Here is a 20,887-nt window from a genome sequence, read left to right as displayed (position 1 = left end):
AAAGTGAATCACCGAAAAACCCTTCATTTTAGACTCATACTTGTCTTCTGAATAATATTCACATGTTGTTTTAATGCTATAGTAGAAGTGGGTCTCTGGATCAATATCATTCTCTAAAACATAGGGTTTGTGATCTTGAAAGTCAAAAGACTTAAATTCAGTGTATTCACACATTCTCATATTTCAGTCCCCAACAGAATCTGACCTCATAGCTCCATCACAACAAAATCTGATATGACATATCTTCACTGGTCCACCTCTGTACTTTGTTCTTCATCTTCATTTGTATTGATCAAGCTCAGTTATGTCTCTAATAACAACAACTTTGGCCCGTTCAGGAGTACCATTTAGTATTATCATTACCTTACAGTTTCTTACCCATGTGTCTTGGATTTTTTTTTCTTCCATTTTTAAGATTCTTGCTTGTCTTGCAATTGCAGCATTTCTCTTTGTTAAATTTTCATTTATGTACACTCCTGTGCCCTTAAGTTTTTTTGCATGCTTGAGCACTTCAATCTTCTGTTTTCTGCTCACCAAACGAGTAATAATGTTTGGCCTCTTGCTCTGTTTTTGGGGTAAGGTGTGACAAACAGCTATATCTTTACAGTGTAAAGGAATGTCTTTGCTGTTTAAAAACTTAATAACTTGTTCCTCCAGAGAGTGTAATTCAGTGTTTGATGCATCCTCACCATCCTTGTCACCTGCTATGATGCTTGCATAAGTGCGATGGTTTGTCTTTAGTCCTGTTATCATTAGATCATCCATCCTTATGCACTGCTCCAGATCTTCAACTCTTCTTTCCAGTTCGTCTATTTTCTTGTCTTTTTCCCTGATCACCGCCTTCAATTTCCACATTTCCTCAATTAAATCCAGTCTGTTGTTTTGCCACCTTGCTTAGCTCCTCAGACATAAAGTTCAAAGACTTCTTAACTTCTTCCATGTCTTCTGCAAGCTTTTTCTTTGCCATGTCTCCTGTATTAGCTTGGCTCCTGGCCTAGCCTGGTAGCTTACCGCTGGTGGTGGTGGCTCCTGGCCTGGCAGCTAGCCTCTGGTGGTGGTGGCTCCTGGCCTGGTAGCTTACCGCTGGTGGTGGTGGCTCCTGGCCTGGTAGCTAGCCGCTGGTGGTGGTGGCTCCTGGCCTAGCCTGGTAGCTTACCGCTGGTGGTGGTGGCTCCTGGCCCGGCAGCTGGCCGCTGGTGGTGGCTCCTGGCCCGGTAGCTGGCCGCTGGTGGTGGTGGCTCCTGGCCCGGTAGCTTACCGCTGGTGGTGGTGGCTCCTGGCCTGGTAGCTTACCGCTGGTGGTGGTCTAGAATCAGACTAGATGCAAAACAAAATCCGGCCCACCAAAAGGTCCAGCCTGATCCGTGGGATGAATTTGTGAAATGCAAAAATTACACTGAAGATATTAATCATTTTAGTTCAGGTTCCACATTCAGACCAATTTAATCTGAAGTGGGTCAGATCAGTAAAATTCTATCCTAACAAGAAAAGCACTCGGAGAGCGCAGACCTCCGCCAACACAGATCTGAAAACCTAGACTAAACTCTGTTTAAAGGTCTAATACTTAAAAGGCCAAAATGTACTGGCGTAAAAGATGGTGTGGAAGCTAACATGTGTTGCCGAGGTACTAAAATCAGGTTTTTTGAGTTGGCAGCAGAGGGATGTGATGGTGGACGTGTGGTTTGCCTTTGATATGAAATGATGGTGGGTATAATGGATCAAAGTAATGTACTGTCTGTGGGCCATGGGCAGGGTGCAGAGGTGAGGGATGACATTGGGATTTCCACTTGATGGGAGTGTGATAATGGGAGGGGGCAGTGGGGGGAGCTGTGACGGGGACCAGGGTGTGGAGTCGTTGTTGAGGAAGGAAGGGAGGGTGGTGGGGTTTCCTGTGTAAATAGTCAGTCATGTGGGTGCTGCATAGCGTATTGTAGGTTTGTTGACAATATTCGAGTACCTTGTCTGTTGGGATGGATACCATCTCTGCTAAAAAGTGAGGGGCACTCCCCGAGCAAGTTAAAATTGGCAATAATACTAAAGTTGTGCTTCCTGCAGGCGGTCAGGAGCCAGGTGTGAAGGCTGAGGCATCTGCTAAAATGACCAGCTCCGCAACCAAAAGTTGGTATTGGCCCAGAAATAAAAACTGTCTTTCCACAATCCTTTAAAACATTAAAGAGGAGGTTAAAATTGTTTTTGGTGCACTCCGACTCCTGGCGGGTTGTGTCATTTGTCTCCACATGCACCACAACTCTGTGAACAGAGCTGGGCAGTGAGGACAAAAGGGAGATGAGTTTATCTAGGATGATGCGGACGGTGGCACCGGGAAGACAGTGTGTGACCACATTAAAGAAGCAGATGTTCCTGGTTATGGAGTCACCAATAATTAACGTGTTTGGGGAAAAGAGGGGACGTGGCGGTGAAGATGCGAGTGGAGGTGGACTGACCAAAGCGGACAGAGGGGGTTCAATTCCCTCTGCCACTGCTGCTGTGGCTGGACCGGTCTGCGTGGACATACAGGTGTGCACAGCTGGGGAGGCTCGATGATGCTCCCCTGGATGCCTCAGTCAGCTTCCTTCAGCATTCTATGGCAGTCCCTGCCTGTGGAGGATCGGTGAGCAGCCCGACCAGGACCGGCTGCAGGAGTGATGATGGTCCCGTGAGGAAGGAGTGGGCGAGGCACCCTGGAAGCTGGTCGGGGACCCACCGAAGTAAGCAGAGCAGTGGCCACAGATGGAGGAGCCACTGCTGAAGGTGGCCAAGGCTCAGCGGTAGCCGGTTGAGAAACTCGGGATGAAAGAAGCCCGGTGGCAGACGGCAGGGAAGTAATGGCAGCGCTGGGAGGAGCCACTAACTTTGGTGGGTCCAGGTCAGATAAAATCAGGGCTGGAGGGGCCTCGTCGGGATGGACCGGAGCCATATCAGGAAGGGTAGCAAAGTGGTTGAAGAGACCAAGGGGTGGGAAAAGTGACTTCCCACCGGAATCCCTCTTTTTGCTGCGGTGCACCACCTCCGTCCAGGATGGCCGAGGCCCTGGGTCATCCCAGTTCCATGGGGAGCTGTGAAGCGGGGCCTTCAGCCTGGCTCCAGTGTGAGCCCAGGGATCTACTGGGAGCGTTGGGGCAGCCAGTGGTGGCGTTGTAGCGGCCCGGTCCCAGGTAGCACTCAATGCCCCTTCGAATGGTTCAGGCCCGGGGGACTCTGCCATTGGACCCTCCAGGTGGGCCAGTAAGGGACCAAGATTCATCGAGAACACCCAGGGGAGAAATGGTCGCAGAGTCCGACATCACCTGGGACACAAAGGAGGAGGACAGTCAGGCTGTTGAAGCAGCCAGAGCAGATGCCTGCATATATGACATCTGCTTTGACTGAGCAGTGGCTATGGAAACGAACTCTCCGATCATCTCATCCCTTTTCTGGAGTTTGGACTTCAGTCGATGAATATCGTCCTTCAATTGTGAGTAGGCAAGTTTGCAGTCTACACACACTTCCATAATAGTTGTTTCTTACATCAACAAAACAATAGAATCGTGGTTCGAACCCGGTTGAAAGTAAAGTTAGTCCTCTGAGCTCACCAGTGACTGCCATGCTGTCACTGCCACAGTCCATGTATAACTGACTTTTAAATACATTTAGGGTTTTTTCATTTCCACTATTGAGTAGGTCAACAGTTTACGTCACATAATACTTTGTCAAACATCATTACACTCTAAGGATCTCACTAACAGACTAAAGTACAGTACATGTAAACAAACTTTGGAGGTTTATACTATAGAGATGTTACATTTGACCAAGTGGTGGCTGATCCACAGACGAATATTTATTGAGGTATTATAGGATAACACTGTATCTTCCAAAAAGGGGTACAAAGTGCTTCATAATACATCATTTGAGAATCCTAAGAGTAAAATATGCACCAATTCTCACTTCAACAAAAATGTTAAATGTCGGCCCGTCTTCTGCACTCAGAGAACGAGGAAATGACAGCAGTGGTCAAGTGAGCAATAAACCAGACTGATCTCATGAAATCACATTGTATGTGACAACAGTTTATTGCATTTGGTATGCTATATGTACGCATTTTCGTCCTTCACATGACAGATAGACTAAACTTTATTGTCAGTCACAAGTGACAGAAATTCTTCTTGACAGGCTTATATACAGCAACACACTAAAAACACAAATATTTAAACAAAACACATTAAGACAACATTCAGGCACAATCGTGCTAAAAAGGAGAAGGGGTGCAGTTAAAAACAGAAAAGAGAGCCCGTCAGGAGTCGCTCACTCATGCAGCGCCCCCATTTTCATCATTATTTAAAGCCATTTGATGGCATATCACTGCACTAGCTGCTAATCCCGCCAATCGGTAACCGATTACTAACCCTAACCCTAACCACTAATCGCGTAAATCGCTAACCCTAACCAATAGTCTTGCTAATCGTGCTAATGGCATGTTATTTTACATGGCGCAAATATCCGCACTGAAAGCTTGTAATTGAGACAGATGACACGCCAGTTAAAAGTGGTGTGTTATCTGTACGCAATTCATGATATCACGTTGAATAAACTGAATAGGAGAGTGAGTGTAACAAGGCAGCCACATGATAAAACTTTTCATCATTTTCATAAGTCACACATCTCTGCTGGTGTTAACGATGTGGGAGACTTTCGTGACCAATTTTTCATCAAATCTGTAAAACCTCAGTCATAGTCTAAGTATCATGAATCTGTAAGTCTTTCTGTGATTACTTACTTTAATCTTTTGCATTATGGTGAACAATTTCACAGTGCCATCCACCATAAACAAACCATGTGTTTCCATTCAGAGCCAGGAGGTAACTTGGGCATCTTCGGAATTTTGTCGCAGCGTGCATTGTGGGAAATGGAGGCTCGCGCAGCCGCCTGACAGCGGCAGCTGCTAAAGACACGGCGCAGAAACGGCAGGAGCTCCCTTCCCACAATGCATATTCCTCCACCCATTTCCGCGTTTCAGATGTTTCTGCTTGCTTGTTTCATCCATATATCATATGTTCGTGCTGCCACTGCCGCTGCGTGAACCTGTCTTTCCCTCTCACTTACAAGAGTTCCACTCTGGAAGGTGGTTTCACTTTTTGAGTTTTCAAGCCCCAACAACATTGCTGCCGTTGAAACGAAAGGCACATCTGATAAAATATTTTGTCATTTTCACCTGAGAGTGTTGTCGTGTAAACTAGGCCTTAATAGTTTACTTATTGTTCTGATAAACACATTATACCATTTACTCATGTGAACACATATTGTGATTGTTATTGGATTACCATATGTCCCAAAAAAAAAAATTACAATCGGACTTTCTGCAATGAGAACTTTAAAAATAGTGAATCAATCAAAATGTTATTTCAAGGCATGAAACTATAACCTCCGGTGCCCATGGATGGATGGATGGATGGATATTTGACTGAATGTCCATTAAACTCATTTAGGGATGTTTTCTTCCTCATTCTCTGAGTGGGGTTAGAAATGGTACATACTTTACTTATAAGGTTCTCAGATTATAATGATTCTGAAGATCTTTGTACCTTTATTTTGGGAGGTTCAATATCATAATATCTCAAATATTCAGTGTTGTTTGTTGATCAGCCACCACTTGGTCAAATGTAACATCTCTATAGTATAAACCTCCAGAGTTTGTTGACATGTACTGTTGTTTAGTCTGTTAATGAGATCCTTAGAGTGTAATTAAGTTTGACAGAAACTGCTGACCAACTAGATGAACTCATCCTAAATGTATTTAAAGGTCAGTTCTGTTTGACTAAGGTTCCATGTTATTGAACCTTAAGTGTGAGACACTGTCGTTTTCATGTCATTTAATCTGTTTTAATGGACCTTAAATCAAATGTAACATATTTAATACTTGGTGGGTTTGTAGACATGAATAAGTACAGGTATGTTTATTTTTTCATCTTGTTCATGGTGTATGTTCTGATAATGTGCAGTAATTTTTTAATTGTTTATCTTACTTTGGTTCACAAAGACCTCCATGAACCTATGTATGTTTTCATTGCAGCTTTGTCATTCAACTCTGTTCTTTTCAGCTCCGCTGTCTACCCCAAATTACTGATTGACTTTCTATCAGACAAACAGATCATATCTTTGCCAGCCTGTATCTTTCAATATTTGATGTATTACTCCTTGGCATCATCAGATTTCTTATTGTTGGCAGCCATGGCCTTTGACAGATATGTGTCTATATGTAAACCTCTGCAGTATCCTACTATCATGAGGAAAAGTACTGTGATTATTTTGCTTTTTGTTGCTTGGCTTTGGCCTGTTGCTCCAATGGCAGGAATTACACTGGGTGGTTTTAAGAAACTCTGTACTTTTACTTTGACAGGTATTTTCTGTAACAATTCCATCTTGAAACTTAACTGTGTCCCTTCACCAGCACTTGCAATATTTGGTTTGTTTTGTTTCATTAGCTTTGCAGTTATGCCAGTGCTTTTTGTACTTTTTACATATGCAAAAATATTTATAATAACCTCTAAAAGAGGCAAAGAAGTCAGGAAAAAGGCTGCAGAGACATGTTTACCCCACCTGATGGTTTTATTCAGCTTCTCTTGTGTGTGTGCATATGATGCAATTATATCTCGACTGGAATTAAATTATTCCAAAACAGTACTTTTAGTGATGAGTTTACAAGTGTTACTGTATAATCCTCTGTTCAATCCAATCATTTATGGATTGAAAATGAAAGAAATTTTAAAACACTTCAAGAATTTGTTTTCTCAAATCACAAAAAAATAATACTCTTTATCCTGTGAGATATTTATATCAGACATTAATTTATTGTTCACTAAAAAGGATAGACCAACTGTCAACAGTGGTAAACAGAAACACAATTCTAAGTCTTATGTCCTGATTTGGAAGAATGTTTAATGTGTCTGCTGTTCTCTGGCCCCCTCCTCTGTCACTGCTGAATGAACATGGTCTGATACCAGTGCAGTGGTGGGCCGTCAGGACCAGCAAGGCCTTCTCTGCTGGTGTAAATATAATCAGAAACAGTGATCTACATTTAAGACCCAAATTGTTTTTTGTTTTTTTTTTCCATGAAATTGTATTAATTTCTTCCCAATAGACTATTCTCTTGGCTGCACTGCTTCCAGTATGTGGATGTGGATGTAATATATTTTGTCCAATCAGATTTCAGTCTCTATGTTTTGCCAGGGTTCATCTAATCTAATATGTCGACAGTATCACCACTGTCCTTTTCTTGCTAAATATGATTTTCTAAATTTTGAAAACCATTTGAAATGTGCTAATCTCTGTTTACTCTTTAAAATTGCCCATGGCGCTGCTCCTCCTCTGAGAGGTTTTGTCTCGTTGACCTCAGAAAAAAATACTCGAGTCACACACTCATCCTCCAGAGGAGAGTGCAGTGTCCCTAAACGTAGGACCGTTCTTGCTAAATCAGCCTTTTTCTTTTTTTGCTGTGAGTTGCTGGAACAGTTTGCCAACAGAGATTCTAACCTGCACAGGATTTCAAATGTTTGCACGTCTGACAAAGCAATGACTACCATCAAATAAAGATCCTTCACATTGGGGATGAATGTGGTTCCGAATGACAAGAACTCATGTTATGTCTTGAACCTGTGTGTGTGTGTCTGGGGGGGGGGGGGTGTGAGGGAGTGTGCATGAAGAAAGTTACATAGGATGTGTGAACGATTGTAGAGTAACTGTTTGATGTGACATATGTAACCTTGTTCTGTAATAACTTATTAATTGGTCTTGTAATTTACATTCACCAACCTGTGTCATTATTCATTTATTTTTAACCATCAACCTGTCCAGGGACTACAGGTGTAAAATAGCACTTATGCTATAACCTGGCACCAAGCACCTTTCCTCTGACTCTGTCTACATCAATGTATTGTTGTGCACTGTCCATGAACAGATAAAGGCATACCATACCATACCATACCGTACCATACCATACCATACCATACCAATTTGCCCTGGGCCTTCAGAATGAGAAGTGATAGCCCATGTAACTTATAATAATAATAATAATAATAATAATAATAATAATAATAATAACTTTATTTGTATAGCACCTTTAAAAACAAAGTTTACAAAGTGCTTTGACAGAGGGCACAAAATCAGGATACACAAAGCAAGTAAAAACACTAAAACAGAAGCAACACAATTAGAGAGATGTATGAAACAAATTAATAATCAAACAGGATCAAATTTTAAAAATTATAATTAAAAAGTTAAAAAGGGACAGACATCACATAAAAGCAAGTCTATAAAAACCTTAACCCATAAACACCCAGTGTGACTTTTGTGTCTCGCTGGGTCCCACAATTCCCTAATAAAATTCTCGATATTTAACCTTTCTTAAGGGATTTATCACTTAAAAGTTAAGAGTTTATCAGCTACTTTAAAAGAGAATGGTCCATATACTGTATATGGAAAACAACGAGTTACCAGGAACATCGGCGTGTGTTCTCTGGGAGGCAGGAAAGGCAGTAATGCATGGGAAATTAATCTCCTTCTCCTCTCATAAGAAAAAGAAAGAGACTTCAAAAATATCTGAGTTAGAATGTAAAATTAAATCATTAGAGGAGGCCTACTCTGCCACCCCAGATGAGCAATATAAGGAAAACTAAAATGGAACTTAATGAAATAAGAAAACGCAATTCTTGGTGCAAAGCCTTTGCTTGGAGAACTTTGAACATAGTAACAAATCTGGGAAATTCTTGGCAAATCAACTAAAAACAAGTAAAGAGAAATCAACTATTTACTCCGTTAAAGATCCAGCAGGAAACATTAGCCATGACCCCGACAAAATAAATAACACTTTCAGGGATTTCTATATATTATTATTATACACATCACAAATAGACCCATCAGATGATAATATTGATCAGTTTTTTAACAACATCAATCTACCAAAATTGCAACAGGAACTCTGGACTCACTTCTCTCTGTTGGTGAACTCCAAGAAGCTCTTCAACATATGCCCAATAATAAAGCCCCAGGTCCAGATGGTTTTCCAGCGGAATTCTACAAAGAATTCTGGACTACTTTATACAAAATGATATCAGAAATAAAGGAGAAAAACAAAATACCTACAAATATGAACATAGCTAACATTACTGTGTTATTAAAACCAGGAAAAGACCCCACATTCCCATCCAGTTACCACCCAATTTCATTAATCAATGTAGATCTTGAAATAATCAGTAAAGCTCTGGCCACGAGAACAGAGAAAATAACTCCTTTCATAATATATCCCAATCAAACAGGTTTTATTAAAGGTAGACACTTTTCAACCAACACATGCAGATTCATTAACCTCATAGATTATCCTAACATGCACAATCTGGAAACCGTAATTATTTCTCTAGATGCAGAAAAAGCATTGGATGGGGTAAACCGGAAATTTCTATTTACAGCATTAAATAAGTTTGGATTTGGATCATCTTTCATTGACTGGATTAGTATATTGTATAAGAACCCTCATGCATGTGTGAGAACCAATGATCAAACTTCTCCAAGCTTCAGTCTGCACAGAGGCACCAGACAGGGCTGCCCACTCTCCCCCTCACTTTTTGCCATCTTTATCAAACCCTTAGCAGCTGCCATTAGACAACAGGAAGAAATAAAAGGAATCTGTACCAGGAATATAGATCACAAAATAAGTCTTTATGCTGATGATGTGTTACTTTTTGTCCAGAACTCACAAGCATCTCTCTCACAGATGATCACACTTATAAATAACTACTCATCAATATCGGATTACTCCATTAACTGGACTAAGACCACAGCTCTGCCCATTAACTGTTACTTTCAAGGTGTACCTAATACTACAATACTTTCAGGAAATATCAGATATCTAGGTATAAACATTTCACTCAGGTTGTCAGTACTAATAAAGTTGAAGTATGTTCAGCTCTTGAAAACAACAGAGGATGATCTTCTGCGGTGGAGGCGCTTACCCATATCACTCATGGGCAGAGTTGCCTCTGTCAAAATGATGGTTTTACCTAAAGTTAACTATTTGTTTTTCACGATACCCATCAAACCATTTTCCAGTTGGTTCAAGTCACTGGACTCACATGTATCTAAATTTCTTTGGGAAAACAAACCATCACGTATCAATTTAAATATGTTACAACAGACCAAAGACAGGGGCGGTTTAGACCTTCCCAGCTTTGGTCAATATTTCCTATCCAATAAGCTGCAGTATATCTCCAAATGGCTCAAACCTAGTTATCCAGATGAACCATGGCTAGATATAGATCAGGGGTCGGCAACCTGCAGCTCTTCAGCCTCCTTGTAGTGGCTCCCTTTACTGTGGTCAAGCCAGCTGCGATTCTTCTCTGCATGGTCAAGCCAGCTGTTAGCGTTTTTCTTGTGCACTACTCATTTGAACATTACGGTAGATGAGCTGCATGGAGCAAATGCGACAACAAAAGTAAGGGCTCATTTATGCTCTACGTTAAAGACGCAGACGGATACGGATGGAGGGTTCTGTCCGTCCTTTGTATATTACTCACATAATTCTATCCATTTTCTGGGAGCTTGTGGATGTGAAACCCAGACAGAGAATATGGAGCAGTACAACTGGGAACTGCAGAGGGAATTTTGAAGAGAATCATTTCCATAAATAGCGATACTTTTCATAGAGCGACTGTATGAGTATGAGTATTGTGTACTTTTGGGGTAATCCTACAACAGATTCCCTTCCAAGCTACAAGTGTGTTTTTTCGTCTGAAACAGGCTTTAAGACTAAATTCAATGATGAAAAAAAATATTTTTTCCAATAAGTACTTCATGAATTTGGTATATTTGGTATTAGTACTTCATATACTATTAACACAAATACTATGAACTACTTTTACTGTGTCCTTTTGGAGTAATCATACTCAAAAATCCCTTCCAAGCTACAAAAGTGTTTGTTTTTTCATCTGAAATAGGCTTTAAGACTAAATTCAATGATGAATAAAATTATTTTTTCCAATAAGTACCTTGTGAATTTGGTAATTTGGTATTAGTACTTCATATACTATTAGCGCAAATACTATGAAATACTTTTACTGTGTACGTTTAGAGTAATCATTGTAGCAAAGGGAAGCCAAATTATTTAATAAAGGAGCATGGGTTTATTGATTAACTGAGTTACAGATCTATAGTTGAAGATGCCTGCATCTAACTATTAAATCTTACACTTAAATCAACCCAAACCAATAATTTGGAAACCTTTGAAAGCTATTGGGACGTTGACTATACAGGGAACCCGAGTGTGAGAATAGATAGTACACAAGAATAACTGAGGCAGCGGATTTGTACACACATAAAGAATTTATTGACTAAACAACGACACACAAATAAAACAAAGACAAGAGACAAATACGACAAAAGGGAGCAGGAGAGTATGGACAAGAGAGAAAAAATAGACTAAATTGGCAGATGGCTATTGTGGTGGAAAAATTTACTTTTTATTTTATACTCTTTATATTTTATACTGTTAGTACATCTTCTTTTAATGCTGAGTCATTATTCATTATGTGTGATGTTTACCACTCTGTAACACCCCCAACCCAGGAACGGAGTTCTTGCCTTGAGTTAAAACCCAAACACCTAAATGTCTGAATGTGTAGATGGAGGATGGCGCCTGCACTCCAGATTGGATCCAAGCAAGGTTAGAGTGGAGAGGTCATCATGACCTCTTCACGGAGCAGAGAAGGAGTAGTATGGGGTGGTACAATGTACGTAAGGAATGACATCATAGTTTGAGGGGGTTGGATTTGGTTCTATATAATCTTTAGTTTTCTCTTGTTTAATGAGACTTCACTTACAGAGTTTCTCTGTGATTGACTTCTCAATAAATGCATTTATTTATTTTAACTCTAACTTTCTCTCCTCCTCTTTGTGTGTGGGTTATCAGTTGAACATTTCCATAACACTATATTCAAGATATTATAACGTTAGTGAGGTTAAGTTGAGGTAAATCTACTTAGATTGGGAATAACACCAACTCAGATAAGTCAGGAGTAAGTTTTCTTACAGGTTGCCGGTCTTAAAGATGCGGGTCTTGACTTTGTAGTAGGAGCCGACACGACTGGAGTGGTCCGGCGGCGGTGCGGACGAAAACAGCTGGAACACCTGGAAGCGGTCTTGATGGCGGATGGAGGAAGTTGTGATGACGTCTCTGACAGAGTTTGAAGCAGCAGCATGTGTTGGTACAGCCCGAGCAGAGGAGGCAAGAGGGCACGGAGGCGAGAAGGCACGAGCAGGACCAACGAAGCGAGAAGAAACTCACGGAACTGAAGAGCCTGAACTGGAGAGTTGGCTAGAGGCAAAAAGCGAAGCTAAAGAGCAAAGACTCCGAAAAGAACAGAACAAAAGAGCAGCAAGAACACAAAATGAGCAGGGGAGAAGTTGGTTCTTTTTCCTTTATAGTTTTGTTAGGAACCAACCCAGCATGCCCTCCTCATGCATATTGATGAGTCATTGATCTCTCTGGGCCGTGCCTTCCTTTGTCCATTTTGGCGCTAATCCAGCCTACTTCGCCGGTCATTTGCATGCTCCAAAGGCGTCAAGTTTCTCTTTCTCCCTTAGAGAGGGAGACAGGGGACTGTGCAAACTTGTAAGAAAACTTCTCCCAACCTTAAATAAGATCCTTAAATACGATCACTCAAACTTTATACATCACCTGTAACCTCACTCAGCATCAGTAAGATAAGTACCATTATTCCGACATGTTATAAGCAGTGTTACTCTTGCTTTCAACATAATTCACCGTGACATAAACAGGACACACATATATGAAACCACAGGACAGGCAAATGGCTTATGCATGGGTATACATAAAAGAGTTACCATGCTGAGTACAATCAACATTGACCCATTACTGTGACACTATTAATCATGGCAAAAGATACGAATTTTGTTATTCAGTCTTTTGTCCTTAGGTTTACCTCCACCTCTGGGTAAACAAGAAAGATGGGACACAGATGTTGAGAGTAAGGTGGTCGACTAAGTGTAAACACTGAGTTCCTTAGTACCCTAAATTACCACGACAGGGGAGATGGCTCTTGATGAAGAACAGATGACAACGGCTTAGTTTTGTCCATTTAGATTCGGTTAGGTTCATTCTGTAGGACCATCTGTCATCATAAACGTCATTTGCAAATGATGTCCCTGGATTGACCGGATACCAGCCAATCAACACGGCTTTTCTGGAATGTGGTTTGACATGGAGAGGAGGATGCGTTAATTTATAATTCTGTTTTGCTCTGTTCCACTCACTGTACCGTCATGACGCTACATCATACTCCAGAATCCATTCCACAGTGCACTTCTGTTTGTTGTATTCAGTGGTTGTAACGGATAAAATGTAAAAAATAAAATATAAAAAAAATAGATTCAAACTTTCAAAAGTTTATAAGCTCTGCTATTTTTTGCGGCTCCAGACTATTTTTTTGGCAGAAGAGGGGGCAAAATGGCTCTTTTGATAATAAAGGTTGCAGACCCCTGATATAGAGCAAGCACTGTGTGATGATCTAGTAATCTCTGATTTACCATTCATTAGTTCAACTATTAAGCATCATAAATGTTATAAAAGTGTGAACATCAGCTCCACTCTGACAGCCTGGTGGGAATTTCTTAAAATAAACAAATGTTCAGTCATTCCATGTTAGCGGACACCCATCTGGAACAACCCTACAAAATAAAAGATTGATAAACTTTACTCAGTGGAAGAACAAAGGAATGACACATTTAGAAAATATCATAGTGGATGAAAACTTTGTACCATTTGACATGCTCACTTCGCAACACGGGATTAGCAGCACTAGTTTCTTAGAATATCACCAAATCAAATCTATTATAGGTAAGCAATATACCCCTAACCACTTAAACCTGCAACTGCCAATCACGGTGGAAGAACTCTTAAACCTCCACACCCCAAAGCTACTATCCAAAATATATACGCTTAATGCTAAAACAGATGACTTAATCTACCTACCAACTTCAAAATGGGAGACAGATTTATTCAGTGATTTTGATCAAAAGTCATGGTCAGAAATATTTTCAAATACATTTAAAATGACTAAAAACTCAAATTTACAAATAATTCAGTTCAAAATTCTTCACAGAATTCATTATACAGGACAAAGGATGTTCAAGATGGGTCTCACACAGTCAAACATCTGCTCACAGTGCACAGATAACTCTGCTGATAACTACATACACGCCTTGTGGCAATGTGCACCTGTCCAGAGGTTTTGGCTTCAGGTATGTGAGGACCTTGTCAACATGGCTCAGGTGGAATATTCCAGCCCACCCCACACTGTGTTTACTAGGTGACCTGGACCACACCAACATGGATACTAACACCTCACACATGGTCCTCATTGCTCTATGCATCACAAAGAAAGCTATCCTTGTGAATTGGAAAACAAAAGCCAATCTGAGCATTAACCAGTTCAGGAACCTTCTATTAGATCACATCAGTAATGAGACAATATCTGCCTCTTCAAACAATCAATTGGACCAGTCTCATTCTCTTTGGACCCCTGTGATTACCTCTATCACATCACTCTGAGTGTTAGGAGGCCAGCAGGTGGTGACACAGGGCTAGGGGTCACTAGTGGTTTCTCGGGATGGGGTTTTGGACTGCCCTGCCCTGGGGGTGGCTCATTGTTTGTCCCTGTTGGGGCTGGGGTGGACTCACTGCCAGGGTTGCCCTGTGGCAGTGGGGTGGGGGGCTCCGGGTTGGGCCTAGGTTGGGTTGCTGGGCTGGTTGGGGGTGGGAGGGGTGGCGTTCCTGGGTCCTGGAGCGTTGCCCCTCCTGGGACTGGGGGGGCAGCATGCGCCAGGGTGTCTGGGCTGGCCTGGGCTTACCTGGGCTTGCCACTGCGAGGGTGGGTGGGTGCGTGCCCTGATGTCTGGCTAGTGCCTGGGAGTCCTGGGGTGGGGGAGTGTGCATGTATTTGTGTGTGTCTGTGTGTGTGTTGGTGTGTGTGAACAGGTGTTCGTGTGTGGGTGTGTGCATAAGAGTATGAATGAGTGACTGTGTGTGTTGGTGTGTGGGGGGGCTGATGAAGCAGGTGTGTGGGTGTACATATATGTTTGGTGACTAAGGGAGGGCTGTGGTGTGGTGGTGGTGCGGGGGGGCTGTCCAGGTGTGCCTGGGGGGCTGCTGCCTCTCCAAGCGGTGGGGGTGTTGCTGGGGTTTTTCTCTGTGGTGGGGTGTGGCTGTGGTGGCGATTGGGGTCTGGGGTAGGGGTGCTGGTTGCTGGGTCTCTTGCGGTGGAGTGGCACTGCACTGGTGATCGGAGCACCCCTAGAGCATGCAAGACTGGGGCGGTATGGGGTGTGGTGTGTCCCCGCGCCTGTTTGGGGGGTTTGGGGCGGCTGGTCCCGGGTCCATGCCTCCTCGACCACATAAGATGATTGAGTGTGAGAGTGGCCTCTGGGGTGGGCGGCAGCTTTCTGGCTTCGGTTGCTGGGTGCCCGGAGTCTCTGGACCGTCCCGCTCTTTGGCGGCCCCTGCCTAGGGTTGGGTACTGGGGAACGGGAGTGCCTAAAGTCGACTGGCTTGTTTTCTGCGAGGACACTTCCTCCAGTCATACCATCCCCCAACCCCTCGCCTCCCCACCCCCCTCATACAAAGCATGCAGGGTCTTGGGGAGTGTGCACCTCCTGAGGGGGTACGGCGGGGGGGATCACTAAAACGGCCCCCCTCTGTCATACCCTGGGGTGGCTAACTCCTCAATTTTAATTACACTCACCCACAACACAACACACAGAAACACTGACACCACACATTCAATTTTGGGGGGTGGGCTGCATGGTGCCTGGTGGGCAATGCCATTCGGGTGGGTGAGGCTGGTCTTGTGGCATTACCCTCAGCGGTACGCAGTTTTTGCTTCTCAGTTTTAATTGCTTGCATACACACTTCACACTTCACAGCACTGATAGGTGAGGAGGCGATGGTGGGGGAGTCTTCCCACACCCCTGTTTCCTGGATGGCGTCCGAGGCGGTGGGGCCCGAGGGATGAGAGGGGTTGGTCCATTGGCTTGGGGTCTTGGCTGGCTGCATTGCTGGGGGAGTGCTGCCCTCTGATGAATGACGTGTGACAATGGGGATTGTGGTCGGGGATGGACGGCTGGGCTGGCCGCCCACTTGCCCACCGCAGGACATGTTGGGACCGGGAAAAATGTGTGTGTGCAGGCATTGGGGGTGTGGTGGTTGCTGGTGGGGTGGTGGGGTGCAGTGGGGTTCCTGGCAGCTGGTGTTGCCGCTCTGGGCTCCGGTTGGCGCTGGGGCTGTGCTCAGGTGCCGCACCTTGGGGGGACTCACGGCAGCACTGCTTGCTGCCGGAGGGGGTGGCGGTGCTCCGGATACCCGTGTCTGGTGCGTGCAGGTGTGTGTGTAGGTGGGTGTGGGGGCTGTGGATGGGTGTGGGTACATGTGTGAGTGTGTGTGTACATGTAGGTGTGTACATGTGGGTGTGCATGTGGGTAGGTGGGTGTAAGATCATGGGTGGAAGTGTTTGTGCATGTGGGTGTGTGTAAATGGCCGAACATGTGGGATGTGTGGTGTGTGTGTCTGAGTGTCACTGGGTGTGTGTGCATATGGTTATGTGGGTGAGTGGGGGACTGGAGGGCATGTGAGGTGTGGGGTTTTGGGGTGGGGCTTGGTGGGATGGGGGGGGTGGGCCCCCCGGGGCACTTGGCCATGGCATCATGGTGCGCACTGGTCCGCAGCAGGTGGCTGTCTGGACCATCCTGACCTCCCGGTGAGCTGGGTGGGACCCGTGCCCGGGGGGAGGGGTGGTTCCTGGCTTGGAGACTGGCGCCTTGCTTGCCCCTGGGTGGCCAGCCCCCAGCGGGGGTGTGGCAGCTGGTGTCTCTGGGCCCCTGGGGCCTGTACTCGGCTGCTGTGGGGCTGGCTGGGGCCTCCCTTGACCATCTTCGGGGCGGGCGCACTGTTGCCTCTCGGAGGGGACGGGCTGGATCCCCCCTCTCAGTGGGGTCTGCTGGTTAGCCAGGCCTTGGGGCCCTCTTTGTTGGCCCCTGGTCCTCGGAGGGGGTGCGGTTGCGGTTGCATGTCTGTGTTCTTCACCTCAGTCTCTTTCCTTGTTTTCTTTGCTCTACTCTGATGCAGTCACTCTGTCACAGCAGATTAACTGATGTGTGGATTTGTTACTGGTTTTATTTGTTACTGGTATTATTAGGGCGGATGTTGGGTATGATATTATGTTCATGCTTTCTTTTCCTACATTCATCATTTAATAGGTTTTATGTATTGTATTTTTATTTTATTATAATTTAATTTTTTTGTTTTTTTCTCTCTCTTCTGCCCAGTTTACTCTGTTGTGGTTGTAGTTATTGTTACCATTAGGCCCTTTTCCACCACAGGAACTTTGTGCATTACCCTGAACTTTCAAAGTTCCTGATGCGTTTCCACCGAAAATTACCCAGATAAATGACTTTCCCCTGGCCCCGAATTTACCCCCAAAGAAGTTCCTGGTAGGGAGGTAGTACTTTTCAGATTACCAGGAACTCTAAGGGGCAGGGCTGTGTGCTGGAGAACACTGAGAGACTAGACTCGCAGCATTTCCGCATTCTGTTCAATGCCAATATTTAATTGATTCATTTAATTTCCACAAGCTTTGTATTTTGACAATTGGGAAAATGGACCAAAAGAGAAGCTACAACAAGTGGATGGACGACGAGGAAATTCAGACAGACTTTGAATCACCGACACAAAATGAGCGAGTAAAAGCTGTCGGAGCCAAATGTAAGACAGATGCCTAAAGAAATATGAGAAAAGAAGAAGAAACTTATGCAGGATTAGAAGAACCCGAAGGACCACAACGGTCGCAGATGATCCGACTGTCGAACAAACCAATGGTATGTATATCAGAAATATTCCCTGTTTTATTTGGTTCCATGCTGTAACAGTAGTCAGCGGCATCAGCTGTTTAGTCCAAAGTGAAGTCCGGTTAAACTAATACTAACTGGTCAACAGTCTGACACTAAACCTAAATCTGAGAACTGAATGTGTTTGTGTTGTCGCCGTGAGTGGAACACTGATTTATTTTTTATGTTTTGTGATTTCCTCCTGAAATGGACCGGGCGGACTTGCCTCTTTTTCGGAACCTGTGGCTCGTTTGTGTCCTGGTCCATCATCTACTGCTGTTTACAACAGCCCAGGTCAGACATTTGACATGTCACATCACACTGGTAGGAATCTGTCATCATGTGTTCTGTTATTCATTTTAGCAATTTTATTACTTTTCATGTAGGAAAACGATAAAGGGAGCAGGACCATGGAGTTCCAGACCAGCTGTCCAGGACCGGCTGGTCCACACACTGGTCCAGACAGTGGTCCAGAAGCCTGAACCTTTCACACGTGTTTATTTCCTTTTTAATCTCAAGGCACTTTTTTTTTTTTTTTTTTGCACCGTTTGTTTTGTTTCAATTTTTAATTAAAAAAAAAAAAATCTAACCTAATGCTGTCTGTCCATTTACAAGACATCAAAATGTGAGTATAAATACTCAGTCGAATTAAATGCAGGCATTTGAGTAAATCTGACTTTAGGGTTGAACCTGGACTATATCTATAAAACAACAGAAATGAAAAAGAACCATCCATCACACATAAAGTTAGATGTGATTTAGTTTAAGGAATGAGAAGATGAAAATACATGTTCTACCATTTTTAAACAGAAATTACGGATATATAATGATAGTTACCTTCATTTAAAATGTATTCCAGATGGATTAAGTGATTCAGCAACCAGTAAAATGTTAAACCCAAACTGTCCACTTAAGTACTGTGTCATTTTATTGTGCTAGAGGTTAGTTTGTGAATGTACATGAACTATCAGATTGTTATAATATCAGAAACAGAGGAAACAGAAGAAAAAGTTACTAAAGTAACTTAGTAGGTAATTTTCAACACAATATATCAATAACTGAACATAAACCCAGTGTCTCCATCCACTGTTATTGATCCAACTCCATGGGTTTAACTGGTGAATCAGTGTTGTAGAAGAAGATAACTTTATATTCACTGCCGCAAAAATCAAGTGGATATCTACAACCAGTTTCAATTTCTTCTTAATTTGTTACATTTTATAAATAGTTACGTCATGACATTTGCACATGTAAGGTCAATACTTCCAATGAACATTTCTCAGAGTACGACATAATTGTTTGTCAGCAGCAGTGGTTGTAGTCCATACTGAAAATATGTCCAAACTTACCTAAAATGTTCAGTTGTTGGTTGTATTAACGAGCACAAGGGGCTGAATGGGACAGAAATCACAGTCAACAATCTGGAGGGAGTGGGGAATATTTCAAAGTCCAGATTTGGTTTATTTTTGACCTTTATTTAACCAGGTAAGTTAGTTGAGAACTGATTCTCATTTTCAAGCAAGCAATTTCCACGTAAAAAAAACTCAAACTCACACACTGATGTGGGAACTATTTCTTTATTTTCACATGTTGAGCAGAGCTGTTAACTTTACAGGTCAAGTGTGATGAATGGACATATGAGATGCTGTACTCTGGTCAAAGGAGCTACCATTACAATAACTATAAGTAGTATATTTAATCAAAACAGACATAATTAGCTTCAAATCACATCATTTCGTTTTCTGTTTCCATATGTGTTAATGGAGATTAGGCTCTGGAGTAATTTCAGAGCGTTACAAGAGCTTGACAAAATAATACGTAATACGTGAAATAATGTACTTTACAATGACCCTTACACTGGTATCAGGCCATGTTCATTCAGCAGCGAAAAGAGCAGCAGACAAATTAGTCATACTTCCAAGTCAGGAAATAAGAACTCATGATTGTGTGTCTTTTTACCACCATATACAGTTGATCTATCCTTTTTATGACACTATAAATCAATGTCTTATATAATTATCTCATAGGATGAAGAACATTATCTCCGTCTGATTTGAGAAAACAAATTCTTGAGGTGTTTTGAAATTTCTTTCATTTTTAATCCATATATGATTGGATTCAAGAGAGGATTATACAATACCATTTGTAAACTCATTACTAAACGTACTGTTTTGGAAAAGCTCAATTCCAGTCGAGCTATAATCACATCATATGCACACATACAGGAGAAGCTGAATAAAACCATCAGGTGGGGTAAACATGTCTCTGCAGCCTTTTTCCTGACTTCTCCACCTTTATTATAGGTTATTATAAATATCTTGGCATATGTAAAAAGTACAAAAAGCACTGGTATAACTGCAAAGTTAATCAAACCAAAAACACCATATATGGCAAGTGCTGCTGAAGGGACACAGTTAAGTTTGAAGATGGAATTGTTACAGAAAATTCCTGTCAAAATAAAAGTACAAAGTTTCCTGAAACCACCCACTACAACTCCCCCTGCCACCTGAGCAGCAGGCCAAAGCCAAGCAAGAAAAAGCAAAATACTCACAGTACTTTTCCTCATGATAGTAGGATACTGCAGAGGTTTACATATAGACACATATCTATCATAGGCCATGGCTGCCAACAATAAGAAATCTGATGATGCCAAGGAGTAATATATGAAATATTGAAAGATACAGGCTGACAAAGATATGATCTGTTTCTCTGATAGAAAGTCAGTCAGTAGTTTTGGGTAGATAACAGTACTGAAAAGAACAGAGTTGAATGACAAAGCTGCAATGAAAACATACATAGGTTCATGGAGGTTTTTGTGAATCAAAATAAGATAAACAATAATAGAATTACTGCACATTATCAGAACATACACCATGAACAAGATGAAAAAATAAACATAACTGTACTTATTCATGTCTACAAACCCACCAAGTATTAAATATGTTACATTTGATTTAACGTCCATTAA

At 42.5% G+C, this 20,887-nt stretch overlaps 1 protein-coding gene across 1 annotated transcript; it reads right to left on the bottom strand.

Annotated features, from left to right (window-relative positions):
* Positions 1–19,957: 19,957 nt before the first annotated feature.
* On the bottom strand, positions 19,958–20,887 carry LOC115412041 (olfactory receptor 11A1-like). Its single transcript, XM_030124340.1, has one exon. It carries the CDS (start codon positions 20,882–20,884, stop codon positions 19,958–19,960), a length of 927 nt encoding a protein of 308 aa, XP_029980200.1. The 5' UTR covers positions 20,885–20,887.

This window comes from Sphaeramia orbicularis, chromosome 21, assembly GCF_902148855.1.
Source record: "Sphaeramia orbicularis chromosome 21, fSphaOr1.1, whole genome shotgun sequence".
Lineage (NCBI taxonomy): Eukaryota > Metazoa > Chordata > Actinopteri > Kurtiformes > Apogonidae > Sphaeramia > Sphaeramia orbicularis.
Note: the sequence above shows the minus strand (reverse complement) of the source record. Positions and strands in the feature narration are given on the sequence as shown.